At 47.1% G+C, this 14,822-nt stretch overlaps 1 protein-coding gene across 2 annotated transcripts; it reads right to left on the bottom strand.

Moving 5' to 3' along the window:
* Positions 1-3,758: 3,758 nt before the first annotated feature.
* Positions 3,759-10,197, bottom strand: RPL22 (ribosomal protein L22). Of its 2 annotated transcripts, none has more exons than XM_059906410.1 (4): positions 10,089-10,197; positions 8,186-8,290; positions 6,187-6,311; positions 3,759-3,960 (listed from the first exon to the last, which is right to left on the bottom strand). In XM_059906410.1, the coding sequence occupies exons 1-4, from the start codon at positions 10,098-10,100 to the stop codon at positions 3,816-3,818; spliced, it is 387 nt and encodes a 128-aa protein (XP_059762393.1). In that variant the 5' UTR covers positions 10,101-10,197; the 3' UTR covers positions 3,759-3,815. The 2 variants fall into 2 exon arrangements, with proteins under 2 accessions (XP_059762393.1, XP_059762442.1); XM_059906459.1 differs by lacking the exon at positions 10,089-10,197 and adding an exon at positions 9,557-9,581.
* Positions 10,198-14,822: the final 4,625 nt, after the last annotated feature.

Raw genomic sequence — 14,822 nt, forward strand, 5'->3', positions numbered from 1 at the left:
ACTGCTGTTAAAAACAAGCCCCCCCAAAAAAAACAAGCCCCAAAAGGTGAAAATTCGATAAACTCTGCAGTTCCAAGAGGAAGCCTGTCATTAAGGTAACAGTTTCACGAGACATGATTCTCGGATTTGCTGATCACAAAGCTTGTAATTACACCTCAGTGACAATTCAAAATCAAAATATTTTAGGGCTTCCCTGGTGGCGCAGTGGTTAAGAATCTGCCTGCCAATGCAGGGGACATGGGTTCAAGCCCTGGTCTGGGAATATCCCACATGCCACGGAGCAACTAAGCCCGTGCGCCACAACTACTGAGCCTGCGCTCTAGAGCCCGTAAGCCACAACTACTGAGCACACGTGCCACAACTACTGAAGCCCGCCTAGAGCCCGTGCTCCGCAACAATAGAAGCCACTGCAATGAGAAGCCTCCGCACCGCAACGAAGAGTAGCTCCCGTTCGACGCAACTAGAGAAAGCCCGCACGCAGCAACAAAGACCCAACACAGCCAAAAATAAATAAAATCAAAATATTTTAGAACGGACCTAGAGATTGTCATACTGAGGGAAGTCAGTCAGACAGACAAATATCATATGATATCGCTTATATGTGGAATCTTAAAAAAATGGTACAAATGAACTTTACAAAACAGAAATAAAGTCACAGATGTAGAACACAAACTTATGGTTACCAAGAGGGAAGGGGGGGGGGGATAAACTGGGAGACTGGGATTGACACACTACTATATATAAAATAGATAATAAGAACCTACTGTATAGCACAGGGAACTCTACTCAATACTCCGTAATGACCTATATGGGAAAAGAATCTAAAAAAGTGGATACATGTATAGGTATAACTGAATCACGTGGCTGTACAGCAGAAACTAACATAACATTGTAAATAAACTATACTCCAATAAAAATTCATTTAAAAAATCAAACTATTTTTAAAAATATATTGGCTCTGTCCAAGGTTACCAAGCAGAAGCCTGTCCCCTTGGTACTCCCAAATCTGTAGTTGTCTCTTGTCAGGGACCCACCTCCTAGGGATGTGCCCCCCTCACGGGAAGGGGCCCGCACAGGGCCCTGCTTACAGCCTTGTGAAGTTGGGGGGTAAGTCAGCAGAAGGGCCAGGCAGCAAGAGGAAGGCGAGCCAGCTTCCAGGCTCCCCCGAGCGTGTCAGTGATGGACCAGGGGACCATTATCACCTTACTGGGGTCCTGCTCACCTTCCAAGAAACCAAGAGACGCCTAAAAAGGCTGAGGTCTAAATACCCCAAAACATTCTGTAATTTTGACCAACTGTCTTAAAATATATTTGATGTGATCAAACTCTCCCACTTTCCCCCGTCTGTGACACCAATGTTTCCGAACACCTCGGCACCACTTACCAGCCAGCACTGGTCTATTTCACCACGTGGCTCATCCCGAAATGCTAGGAGGATGACACTACTCAAAAAAGCACACCTTCACCACTGAAAAAGCCACAGAAGGGGGTAGCAGGGGCTTTTGAAAGGAAAACAACAAATGTAAACCTCAGATGAGAGATGGTGTTGACCCAGCCAAGGGTGAGGCCATGCTGGATTTGGAGTCAGCTGAAAACAAGGCTGCACCAAGTTCCTATTTCACTGCCTTTATGCACTTAAATCTCAGCTTGAAACGCGCCAAGACCCAGTCTCTTCCTGTGCCTTGATCAGGCAGGTGAAATGGGTCTAAACTGTGGCTCGGGCACAGCTGGGATAATGGGTGCCATGTAATTCAAGTTCACATCACATATCCATCAGAAAAAGTCATGTGTTTGCAACGTTATTCTCCGGCTCTGGGTCTGAAGAAATTCTACACGGAGAGGTCGGTTATAAGTCAACTCCAGAACCTGAGGCACCGCGGCATAACTAGGGTGAAGAAAGTGGGAATAAAAGACGTATGTTCTTCTCAAACTTAATGAAGTCCAAGGTCATTGTTGGTACAGCAATTCATCAGTGAGGACAAACAACCAATTCATTGTTGCTAAACAGATTAACATGCCAATCCTTTAAAAAAAAAAAAAAAAAAAGCCTTGTACAATAATAGTAGCCATGCGTTAGCCACTTTTAATATAAAATGTGATCAAAAGTCAAAATACAAGAGTTCAAAAGGCATAGAAAAACCAAGAAGTTTCAATTTTATTACAAGTTTTAAATTCTGGGAATAGTTTTAAAAACAAAAAAACTTATATGCTAATTTCAGCCCAGGGCTAATTTTTTTACAACCGAACTAAGAATTACTACAAGGGAACATCAATGCAACAAACAAGTAAAATTTGCAAACCCAAGTCACAAACTTGCTAACAAAGTTAATAATCATGGTAATGGACAGCACCAAAGAGCAACTGATGCCTCAGTTAAATTTGAAAGAAACACTGCCTTCTCAAGGGCAGAGAAACATGCAAACAATTCTGCTTCAAGAAATTTGCATAGAAATAGAAAATGCTAGAGCCTTTACCACAAATGAAATTACGAAGCCTCAACATGTTAAATTCAACCCAAGGAGCACCAAATGTTAAATTGGAGCCAAGGTACGACTCAAAACATTTAATTTCCAGCTATGCAACTAGAAAGATCACAAGAATTTCAGGTGTGGAAAGGCACCCTAGGCAAGCTCTTGAAATACATGAATTTGATACAACGTAATCTTAAGACAATGCAGATATTCCTGTAAAATTTAAATTTTAGAGGGCACCGTAAGGCATCAGGGTCTCTTCTCAAAGTCACTCTTGATATTGTCAGCAACAATCACATCTTTATGATCTCATTAATGACCTTTCACAGATCTCTAGCCTCTACACATAGGACAGAACCCCCAATATCGTGGGAAGCCCTTTCAGTCTGGCCCTGCTTAATGTGTTTGTAGAATGACTTTTAAGCCCAGCCGTGGCCTAAATGGTGTGAAAGGGACTACTCCCTGGGCATCTCAACACTTCTCTTCACCCTGTCTCCCAGGCCCCTCTCTTTCATATCTGCCCCCGTGGTTAAGACTCCAGAACTCTGGGATTCTGATCTTGACCCCAGGGAACCTCACCAACACCCACCTTTGGAAGCTCCACTATTCCTCATCTCCAGCTCCCCCTGGTGGGGTTCAAAGTGACAGTCTGGTACAAAGACTTGTAGAAACAATGATTATTTACAAATTCGTATTTTGTAGACCTCTCCTTAATTGAACACCTGCGACTTTTACAGTTGCTCTCCTGACCCTTTCCCGAGGGGTAGTAGAATATGCGAAGCAACAGGACCACATTTTATTTCTACGGGAAGAAAAAGGATTAACACACATAGTAACCGTGTGAGTCAAGAGTAATTTGTAATCAGAAAATGAAAAGACAAAATGCCCCAGAAGCCTGCATTTTATCGACACTGCCACTTTCCCAAAAAAAGAACCTCAGAAACAAGTCACTGGATCTGCTTTCAGTGAATCAGGAGTTCCCATATTTGTACTCCTCAATCTTTGAGAAAAGTACCAGATGAAACTGACCCACCCCTTTTTCGGTAAAATAGTAACTAACTGAACTCACATCTCCACGCTCTCATCCACCTGTTCAATGTCAAACAGTAGTCAGTTCCCTTGAAGGAGACTTATCCATTTTGGTACTTCTACCAAAAGAACTGAAATTTTCAAGCAGAAAAAAAGTGTAATTACAAGTAAGTGAGTGGCAGCCCAAGTGAAGCCCTTTTACTATGATTTCCAATTTTCTGTTCAATCCACACTGCAGAGATACAAGGAAAGCCACCATTTTGTTTCCTAAATTTTATTTAAGAATTCATACAAAATACTCCAGATAACTGAGTTTCAATCCTCATCTTCCTCCTCTTCTTCATCTTGATTAATCTGGAAGTAACGTAATTCGTAACTTTCTTTGCTGTTAGCAACTACACGTAACCAATCACGGAGATTATTCTTCTTCAAATATTTTTTGGTGAGATATTTCAAATACCTGCAGAGAAAGAACACTTCAGAACTGCACCAGATACAAGGCCTTCTTACATTCTGAAACACTGTAACTTTTATGAAACCCCTGCATTCAAAGTCATTACAATTGAAGGTGTTTTCCCATGGTTCAAAAATGGCAAAGGTAGGCAAATATACCCAGCCAACGCTCTAACGAGGATAAACATCAGTCACATTTCATCTAACCGGGACATAAAAATGAGAACAGATTAAGATGGGACTGCTGTCCATGAAACAATAGCCCTCACCTATAAAATGGTTTTTAGCGACCACTAGGGAAAGAGATCAAGGTAGTAATTTGGCAATTAAGCACACAATCTTAGTACCTTTTATTGAGAAACCGCTGGATTTCCAATGAGCTCCAAGTACTTCACCTCACTGACTGAAACCTGCCATTGAGGTTGCTGGGTTACTGGGACCGGGGCTGAGGGCCGGGGCGGGGCACACACACGCTCACTCCTGCTGCGTGACGCTCATCTCCCCACGCCCCCCCTCCCCCCCGGCAAACGCCCTGGCAGCGAGAGCACTTGGCCTCTCTAGTCCATCCACCCAGCGGCTGCCTCGGCCTGAGCGAGCTCAGCAGCCAACCTGCCCAGCGCTGTCAGCAAACTCTGTTCACCTAAAGGCAGCGATGCCTCCTGGGCTCAAAAGAAAGCCCGCAACCCTGTTTCTTCTCTCAGCTGTCTGCTTATGAGGCCCTGAGGTTTACCTACTCTGGCATCTTCCCAAAGCCACAAAGAGGAACAGAAGGCCCAGCAAACCCACCACTGGGCAAACGGACCCTTCCAGGCCTCAGGCTCGCCCTCTGTAAAACAGGACTCAGGGTACTTGCACCTCTTCAGACGGGTACAAACTAAACAAACTAAACGAGACGCACGGCAAACCGTGGCACTGTAGCCAGGACCCAAACATTAACCAACCAACAAACTCAGCAACTCCAAGAAATGAACACTGTTCAACTGTCTTACTTACGCCAACAAAGCAATCTTCACAAAGATGTGAAGATCTCAGTTCAATTCTACCCACTTTCCCTACATAAAAATAAATCAGTTTGTTAGTTTCATCTAAAAAGTATTCTTTTTTTTCCATTTATTTCTACTATATTGTATTCAGGTGAGGTGGTTAATTCAAAAGTTTAGGTGGTTTGAGTATTCTAATAGCATGTTGGGGGAAGCTAGGTTAAAAGCGCTTCCCTGAGAGCTCTGCAGAAGCCCAGTGGGGTGGGTGTTAAGCACACCCTGGAGGCCCGCCAGTTGCCCCATCTCTCACACCATCAAACTGCCTTCTGCACAAATGAAATAACGCAGTCAGACAGAACAGGAGTAGTTCACTTAGCTTTAAAGTCATCTCTTGACTGTTTTAGTTAAAAATGGAAGCAAAGGGGAATTCCCTGGCGGTCCAGTGGTTAGGACTCGGCGCTTTCACTGCCAAAGGTGCTGGTTCAATCCCTGGTCAGGGAACTAAGATCCCGCAAGCCGCACAGCACGGCCAATAAATATTAATTGATTAATTAAACCCTATTCTTTAAATAAATAAATAAAAATAAAAGCAAAGGCTTAACTATAACCAACTTGTCCTAACACTTCAAACTTCCCACTGTTTGATTCAGTTTGATTAAACGCTCCTAAGAATTATACGCCAGGCTCTGGGCTAGGAGCTAGGTATAAACACGTCCAATTCCTTAGTGACTTGTAACGTTTGTTTAACCTCATTCTCAAAACAGAAGACGTAAATATAGCAGGGCAAGTGAACTGATGTCTCCAACTTAAAAAAATTGGCCCAAAGGAATTAACAGAGTGGCTTCAGTCTAAACTGAGATTTCAGATCCCTCACCTAATTACAGTAGCATTTACAGGGGGGAAAAAAACCCATAAAATTAAAAGTGAAAGCTCTTCAACGTCATCTAGAGGCAAAGGAAGCAATATCTTCACTTTCAAGAACACAGTCTAAGCAAGTCCGAGCATCTTTACTGCTTGAAATACTTTAGCCTGTGAAAAACAAAACTGTAAAAAACTACTAAGAGTTGAATACTTTTAACTACCATAACATTCATCCATTCATTCACCAGCCCCTTACACTGGACACTGCTCCAGAGGTTAACAGAGGTAACCACAGACCAGATTACTCAAGGTGGAGTAACACTCCTGGCCAAGCTGGGGTGGGAAGCTCAGCGCTAGGATGCAGGCAAGAGACGCTCAGCTCTTTCCCATACCTTTTGGAAAAAGGCACCTCGGAAGTTACAGTGATCTTGCTTTTGCTTCTTTCGATTGTTACAACACCTCCTCCGAGATTCCCAGCTTTTCCATTCACTTTGATTCTTTCCTGAAGAAACTGCTCCTGTAGAAATCATCAAATTGACCAGTTCACCCATCTCATTTTTTTTATACTCCCAACTCTAAGCAAATATAGTTCATTAAATGTTCAATCTTAAAAAAAAAACGGAAAAGAAGAAAGAAAATCTTTGGCAAAAGATCCGAAATCTAGGAACAGCAATTAGAAAATGGTACTATTCAACTGTTTACATATGTAACTGAAAACACCCTAGCATGAACATACGTGACTGCTCCCACACAAGGTCAATGTGCCTCTATGCCATGGAAGGCTCTGACTCCTGGGTCATGGGAAAGAGTAGTCAGGAAACCCAGGCCCAAACTTACAAGATACAGGCAACCACAGTGACAAGCAACTTCTGGACCTAAGACATATAAAGCATTGTCCTCTGTGTGATAAGAGAAAATACGTCTTCAATCCAGCAGAAGGAACAAAAACATACAGTGACCAAAACAATTACAGATCTGCTGAGGGGCCACGTGCACCATCACCGAACAGCAGAAGGGACAGTGGCCTAGGAGCCCAGAGGTGGACTCTGGGCAAAGCCCCGTGGAAGCCTGGGCTGGTCATTCACTTCCATGGGTTTCAGGAGTCTCCGACCAAAAAGGAGGACTCTTTTTTGGTTTTCTTGCTATTGCAATGATATGAAGTCCCTTCAGCTCCCAACTCCTACAGCCCTCTATTTAAAAACTCCAATACACAATATGTTAACTGGTGACGGGGGAAAAGAGTGATTAGGTCAGAAATCCTGACCTTTGCATCTCAGACTCATAAATGACTTGTGTTTTCTATCCTAAGGAGGCGTCTAGAAGGAAGACAGTCACATACACAGATGAGTACAGAGGGAGGAAGGGAGAAGGGAATAAATGTCAGAACAGGACCACCCCAGACACAAATTGGAAGAAGCCACAAGTTACGAGGGACAAGAGGCCACGGAGAAAAGCAAGAAGTCACTGGCTGGAGAAGGAACTAAGGAGTCAAGCGAAGGACTTTTTGCAGGACAGGCCAGGACACAAAAGGCATCTACAAGAGGGCAGTGAACTACAGGTTACCCAAATTCCACACTTTGTAAGTAGTGGCTGTAAGCCAAACTTTTAATTTTTTTATTTGAAAATTATTCTTGTTGTAATATTTATCTTGCAATAGTTGACCTTCTGGAGACTAAAGAGAAAATGTCAATTTAGGGTTCTGCACAATATGTCTGAATTCCCCCAAGCTTGGCTATTGGAGAGGAAAACAGTAAAATGCCAAAACCAAGTTGCAGAGTCAAAAATGTGGCAATGAGGTTCATTATTCTAGACTTACGTGAAATAGAGGAATATTGGGGAATGGGGCCAACATGAGGGTAAAAAATCAGTACAGAGCAAGGCCTGAAAAAAAACCAAGCTCCAATTACAAATCAGCAAGCAAGGTATTTTCACATGAACACTGAAGCTCTGATGCTTAATAAAACAGAAAACTCAAGGAGATGCTGCCATCTGTCCAAGGCCCCAGAGCCAAGCATCAGGCCCAGGTCACAGGCACCCCCTTGGCCCTGAGGGTCAGGGCCCACAGCTTACACTTAGACACACCCAAGTGCAAAGGTGTGCCTGTTTCCTTGTAAATTTTAAGTAAAATCATGTTTGGAAACTGGAGGAGAAGATGATGATGACCTAGTTCTCTGGCACTGATGTGCTAGAGTGCATCTCCTTTACTCCTCACAACTGCTACACAGGAAAGCAAGGGTTAGAAACAGAACGAGACAAAGCTCCAGGCTCAAACAGTAGAGCCAGAACAGCAGAGTAGCCGGAGCCCGCCAGCAAACATGCTCCAGGAGGTTTTCTCAGCAACGACCCAAAGGGTTCACTACTGCCCAGGGTGGCATCAAGGGTGTAACTTACAAAATTGGCCGCATCCATGATTCCATCTTCTACAGGATGGGTACAGTCAAGAGTAAACTTCAGGACCTGCTTCTTTTTTTTGCCCCCCTTCACCACAAGCTTTTTCTAAGAAAAGTATACAAATGATAACAGAGATGAAGGCATAACCAGTCCAAAAAAAAAAAAAAAACTCAACAAAAGCAAAACTACAATTGTAAAAGTACACACAAATGCAAAAACCATGAAACTGTGTTCCCCTGCAAAGGCACCAAGAGTGGAGGCTGGATACTACTCAAAATGCTGCTCTATAAACCTGGGGTCATGCCCTCTTGAAGGGGAAATCATTCTAGCACTCCTGACCCACGTACACTTTCCAGTCTCCCCAATTTCTATGAGCATGAAGGTGTGTTAGCTTATGAACTACAATAAAATGAACGTTTCCTCTTATTTGCCCTAAAATTTCCAAAATAAAATTAAATACTCATTCGTTTTCTTCCAGGATTAAGACACAGGCATGCACATGCTTTGCGGACCCAAAACAATTTTAATCTGCAATAAGTTCGTGTCCTAACTTTCCAGACTCGGGTCCTGATCCAGTTTAGCCGTTTTCCCTTCGTCCTGTCTCATCTACCTTCTCAGAACAGCGACCAGAACCACACATCCTAGCGGCCCATCTAACCCCAGCTGGGACAAGGGTAAAGCTAAAACTCAGGTTCTAATTATAACATTACTGGCGACAATTTCTGGCCTTTTGACTGATTCAATCTAGCAGTTTCAAACCACTAGTTTAACTACAAGGTTCCAGCCTCTTCACTCTCAGAAAAAACCTTATATGATTCTTCTCCGTCTACAAGTGTAACACCATAAAAAAAAGCATTTGGACAACCTACTTACCCGCACTTGCAGCTGAAATAGCCTTTCAGAATCTAAAAAGACCTTTCCAAGAACCCATCTTACCTCTCTTCACGTCTCAAAAAACTTCACCTAAAACCTGTATTAACTAGGTCAATTTTTCAAACATTTAGCTTTCACCAAGTCACTTTTCCTCCCCCCTAACATGTCTTCCTAGTAACAATCAGAAGGTCTGGTTTAAAAATCTAGCCCCGGAAATATACAATCAGCAAATAAAAGACCTGCCAGCAATGGCCTCCGTACCTCCCACCACGGTTTTAAACCAAAAGCATACAAATGCCTAGAAGCCTTACAAGCCCACCCAGGCAGAAAAATGGAGAGGAGCCGAAAATGTCCACAAGGGCGTCCCAGCAAAGGAGGAGGGCAGGAAAACTTCCGCCCAGTAACCTGGGAGAACCATCTGCAGCCAGAGTGACGTGAGGGCGCCGCGCGAGGGCCCAGTCCCAGACTGGCTGAGAGAGAATGGAACTGGGCCCTCACCCGACACCTAAAAGGGGCTGTAGAGCTGCATCCTGAAGATCTAACTTCCTCCGCAGACGCGAAAGGCTCCTCTAACCCGGGCCTCCCTCTGAAAACACGCCGGCCAGGACACCGTCCGTGGACCTTTCCACTGGTCACCGAGGGCGCCGGGTCCCCTCCTTCCCCGCCTTCCGCCCAGGTAACCAGGCCCAGGCCTCGGCTGCCTCAACGCCGGCCGGGCTCCAAGGGCCTATGACCGACCCAGGCTGCAGTCTCAGGCCCCCAGCTCCCCGCTGGCCGCGCAGGCAGGGGCCCAAGCCCGAGCCGCGGCCTCCGAGAGCCCCGGGTCTGCCCCTCACGCCTCGGGCCGCGGCCTCCTCCGCCCACAACGTGCGGGGCCCGGCGGCCGCCCCAGCCTGCTCCGGCCGGCCTGCTAGCCCGGCCCCGGCAGGATGCTGCAGAGAGCCGTGCACCGCGAGCCAGGCAGGGGCCGGGCCGGCGAGGCCCACGTGCCTCTCCCCAGGGCCGAGGCCTCACACGGAGCCATACTAACCACTGGCGCCATCGCCGCAGCGGAGGCAGAAAAGGAGTTGGGTGAACTACGCAGACGCAAAGAGGCCGCAGCGCGCAGAGCACGCAGGGCTCAGGCCGTACCAATCGCTCTGCCACGCCCCTCGGTCGCCACCATCTCGCCCTCTTCTGTACGCTCGGGGAGCGATTTCTTTTGCCTGAATGCAAAACCTGTCCTCTCACCCGTCCGGAGGATTGTAGGGGGAGCGAGGCCGAGTGGCCTATCCCACTGCGAAGGATCGGAGCGGGGAGCCATGCTAGACTAGCCCAAAGAGAAATAAAGGGGTTCGCTCTACTTTTGAAAGTCTTAGAAAGAAAAAAAAAAAATAAGGAAATTCAATAAACCATAAACTACCAGCTACTGGGATGGGAGTCGAACTCACTAACTTGGGGAGGTGAGGCCTAATTTGGGGTCCTACTGCCCGAGAGCACTTGGCTTCTTCCTACCTAAAGCGCCCAGCCTGGAAGCTGGTGCCGGGGGTGGGGGGGATAAGAGGGATGTCTCCCTGCGCTAGCCCTCTTTGCTGCAGTCAGGTACACTCTCCACCACCTCAAGTTCAAGCCGCCCACACTCCGATCATCACCTCCCAGCTTTCCAGCTCTTCCCTTCTAGTTTCCCAATTCCAAACATTCTTCTGCCAGCGCTCCCCAAACTGGCATATAGACAGGAATCACCTGGGAATCCCGTAAAAATGCAGATTCCAATTCAGTGGGTTGCAGTGGCCTGAGACTCTGCATTACTCAAAGCTCCCAGGAGATGCTGCTCCCGCCGGCCCACGGACCAAAGTTGAGTGGCAACGGTCTTCATGCCCAGACCTACAGTCCATGGACTGGACCACTTTCACCCACTCTCCCCCCCGTCGTGTCCTCACCAGTTACAATCGCTCACTTGCACACACCCTCCAGCCCCTGTGTGCCCTGTACTCACCTAGCAGAAGCCCAATCCTGGCTCACAGTGGTGGGGGAGGAAACTCCCCATGCTGTCTGGTCTAGGTTTACCCTCAGGCTTACTCTGCCAGTTGACCAAGTTCCAAACCCACCCTGCTGTTCTTTTTTTTTATATATAAATGTATTTATTTCATTTATTTATATTTGGCTGCGTTAGGTCTTTGTTGCTGCGCGCGGGCTTTCTCTAGTTGCGGTGAGCGGGGGCTACTCTTCCTTGCGGTGCACAGGCTTCTCATTGTGGTGGCTTCTCTTGTTGCAGAGCATGGGCTCTAGGCGCACGGGCTTCAGTAGTTGTGGCACACGGGCTCAGTAGTTGTGGCTCGCAGGCTCTAGAGCGCAGGCTCAGTAGTTGTGGCGCGCGGGCTTAGTTGCTCTGCGGCATGTGGGATCTTCCCGGACCAGGGCTCAAACCCGTGTCCCGTGCATTGGCAGGAGGATTCCTCACCACTGCACCACCAGGGAAGCCCCCACCTTGCTGTTCTTGACTGCAAACCACGTTTCTGCTTTGCCACCTGCAACCTGGTCAGGTTCTTTCAACGGGGGCCTAGAGGGGAGACTGCAGGCTGGAGAAAGAAGAGACTTCTCCCTGTTTGCTTCCTGCTTGTTCCTGTTCTATTGGTGTCACCTACTCCTGCTTCTTCATCCTGGTAGCAACAGTTGGAACATTCCAGAAACAGCAGTTGAATACAGTTTGCAGTTATTCCAACGCTTGTAGAACCAGCCTCATTTTCTTCTCCCCAGAAACCCCAGCCCCAGCTGAGCAGCACCCCTTTCTCAGGTGTCAGCTTCCTGGGCCCCGTTCTTTAAGTGTCTCCATTTTAATAAGACCACCCTAGGAGTGAGTGGTAGCCACTTCCGGCAGTTGCTACTGATCTTTTTTTTTTTTTTTTTTTTACTATTTATTTATTTTGGCTGCACCGGATCTTAGTTGCGGCACACGGGCTCATAGTTGTGGCACGCGGTCTTCTTAGTTGCAGCATGTGGACTTCTTAGTTGCGGCATGCATGTGGGATCTACTTCCCCAATCAGGGATTGAACCCAGGCCCTCTGCATTGGGAGCGCAGAGTCAAGTCTTGATACCTAGTTAACAATCCTTAGTGTGCTTCCTCCCGAGTGACACCTCTCCTAACTCTGAGCAAGCCTGGGGGCTGCCTGACAATCCGCTAAGTGACTGTTTCCACACCTCTGATCAGAATGCCAGCTCCTCGCCCCAAAACCTCCCTCTCAGCTGATGACTTCCATTGCTCTGTTTTTGAAAACACAGAAGCAATCCAAAGAGAGTTTTCAGACGCACCTGCCTCCACATCTACCCATCCAGCAACAGCTTTACCCAGCTCTGCCTTTCCTCCTGTTACTGCGGAAGAAGCGTCCTTGCCCCCATCTGAGGTCAACCCAACACTAGTGCATTCTTCTGGCATACTGCCGCCTACTTGAGGACCTCACTCCAAGAGTCCTTGCCCCCCACCCCATGAAATCATCAATGTATCCTTTCTTCTGGATTTTTTTCCATCAGCACTCAACCATTCTTTAACATCTCCCATCTTGGGACTTACTTGGTAGCGCAGTGGTTAAGAATCCGCCTGCCAATGCAGGGGACACGGGTTTGATCCCTGGTCTGGGAAGATCCCACATGCTGTGGAGCAACTAAGCCCGTGCGCCACAACTACAGAGCCCACGCTTTAGAGCCCGCGAGCCACAACTACTGAGCCTGCGTGCTGCAACTACTGAAGCCCAGACCCCTAGAGCCCATGCTCCGCAACAAGAGAAGCCACCGCAATGAGAAGCCCGCTCACCGCAACAAAGGGTAGCCCCCGCTCACCGCAACTAGAGAAAGCCCGCGCACAGCAACGATGACTCAACGCAGCCAAAAATTAAAAAATAAAATAAAATAAAGATAAAATCCCCCATCTTAAAACAGCAAAAGCAATCTCTCAACCCCCAACATTCCCGGTCACTTACCACCCCTTTTGTCTCCTCTCTACTATGGACTGAATGTTTGTGTCCCCCCATATTCATAGTTGAAACCCTAGTCTCCAAAGTGATGGTATTTGGAGGTGAGTCCTTTGGGAAGTAATTAGATTTATTAGCGATCATGAGGGTGGGGCTCCATGATGGGACTGGTGCCTTTCTAAGGGAAAGAAGACACATGAGATCTCTCTTGCCACGTGAGCCACAGGGAGAAAGCAGCCGACAACAAGCCAGGAAGAAGGCCCTCCCCAGGAGCCAGAGCTGTTTGCACCTGATCTTAGGCTTCCAGCATCCAGAACTGTGAGAAATTTCTGTTGTTTAAGCCTCCCAGCCTGTGATATTTTTGTTACAGCAGCCTGAACTAAGACAATCTCTTTAACCAGTTTTCTTGTAAGTTTCCTCTGTGTGCTGTCTGCAATTTCTCTCCTCCCATTTCCTGTTGAACCCACTCTGGTGAGACTCTTGTCCCCCGCCCCCCCAGCCACTAGGACAGCTCTCATCAAGGTCACTGGTGATGTCCCCCTGCTAAGCACTGGGGTCGGGTCCTGGTCCTCCTCTTCCTGCTTCTGTTAGCATCTGACACCACAGGTCACTCCCTCCTCCTTGCTGACCCTTCTTCCCTGGGCCCCCAGGACCTCGGGCTCTCCTGGTTCTCCTCCCACCTCACTGGCTGCTCCTTCTCCGTGTCCTTGCTTCTCCCTCCTCCCCGGACTTGAAGAGCCACAGGGCACGGAGCTCCTCTCATCTTCATCTGCACTTGACCTTTGGCATGCCCCAGACTCATATCCTTAAATACAGCTCCCCAGGTCTGTATGTGCAGCCTCCATCCTGGACTCCTGACTTCTCTAGCCTCCATCCTGGACTCCTGACTTCTGGACTCCTGACTTCTCTAGACTAGAGGGTCAAGGTGACCACCCTCACCCCCATGAAACCACTCTCACCTCTCCACCCTTACCCCGGCTCTCCATCCCCAGCCTCACCCCGCAGCCTGTGTCCCTTCATCTCCACCCACATTGGTCTTCCTTTCCTTCCTCTAAATTTATTCCAACTTCTGGGACCTTGTACTTGCTGTTGCCTCCACTTTTTTTTTTTTTAAGATTGTTTTTAAGTCTTTATTAAATTTGTTACAATATTGCTTCTGTTTTATGTTTTTTGGTTTTTTAGCCTGGAGGCATATGGGATCTTAGCTCCCCCACCAGGGATCAAACCCTCACCCCCTGCATTGGAAGGTGAAGTCTTAACCACTGGACCGCCAGGGAATTCCCGCCTCGGCTTTGAACTCTTCCTGGCTTTTCTGGTGTCTGATTTTTTCTCATCAGCCAGGGGCTCTGCCCACGGTTATCTAGTGTGTCCTCAACTCCACCCCCTCCCAGCTGCCCTCCATCACATCATCCTGATTCTTTCCTTCAGAGCATTTAACACAATCTGTCATTATTGTACTTGTTTATTTGTGTACTTGGTTAACCTTGCCTGGTGGGTTAGGCGCCCTTCTTGTGTATGGCGCATGGCAGATGCTCAGTAAATACTACTCAGATAGTAACATTGTCAGGATTAGATGACATAATACAAGTATAAGAGCTTTGAATAATATCTTGACCCATAAACATTGACCACAGTTTTTATGACTTGGAGCACAAATGGAACCAGGGCTAGGGAGGACCCTTAAAAGAATAGGTAGTTCCTGCCTAGAATTCACTTCCTTTCTTCCCCTGGCAAACTTCTACTCATCCTTCAAAACCCAGCTGGAGGGGGCTTCCCTGGTGGCGCAGTGGTTAAGAATCCACCTGCCAGTGCAGGGGAT

The sequence above is a fragment of the Balaenoptera ricei genome, chromosome 1 (assembly GCF_028023285.1).
Source record: "Balaenoptera ricei isolate mBalRic1 chromosome 1, mBalRic1.hap2, whole genome shotgun sequence".
NCBI lineage: Eukaryota > Metazoa > Chordata > Mammalia > Artiodactyla > Balaenopteridae > Balaenoptera > Balaenoptera ricei.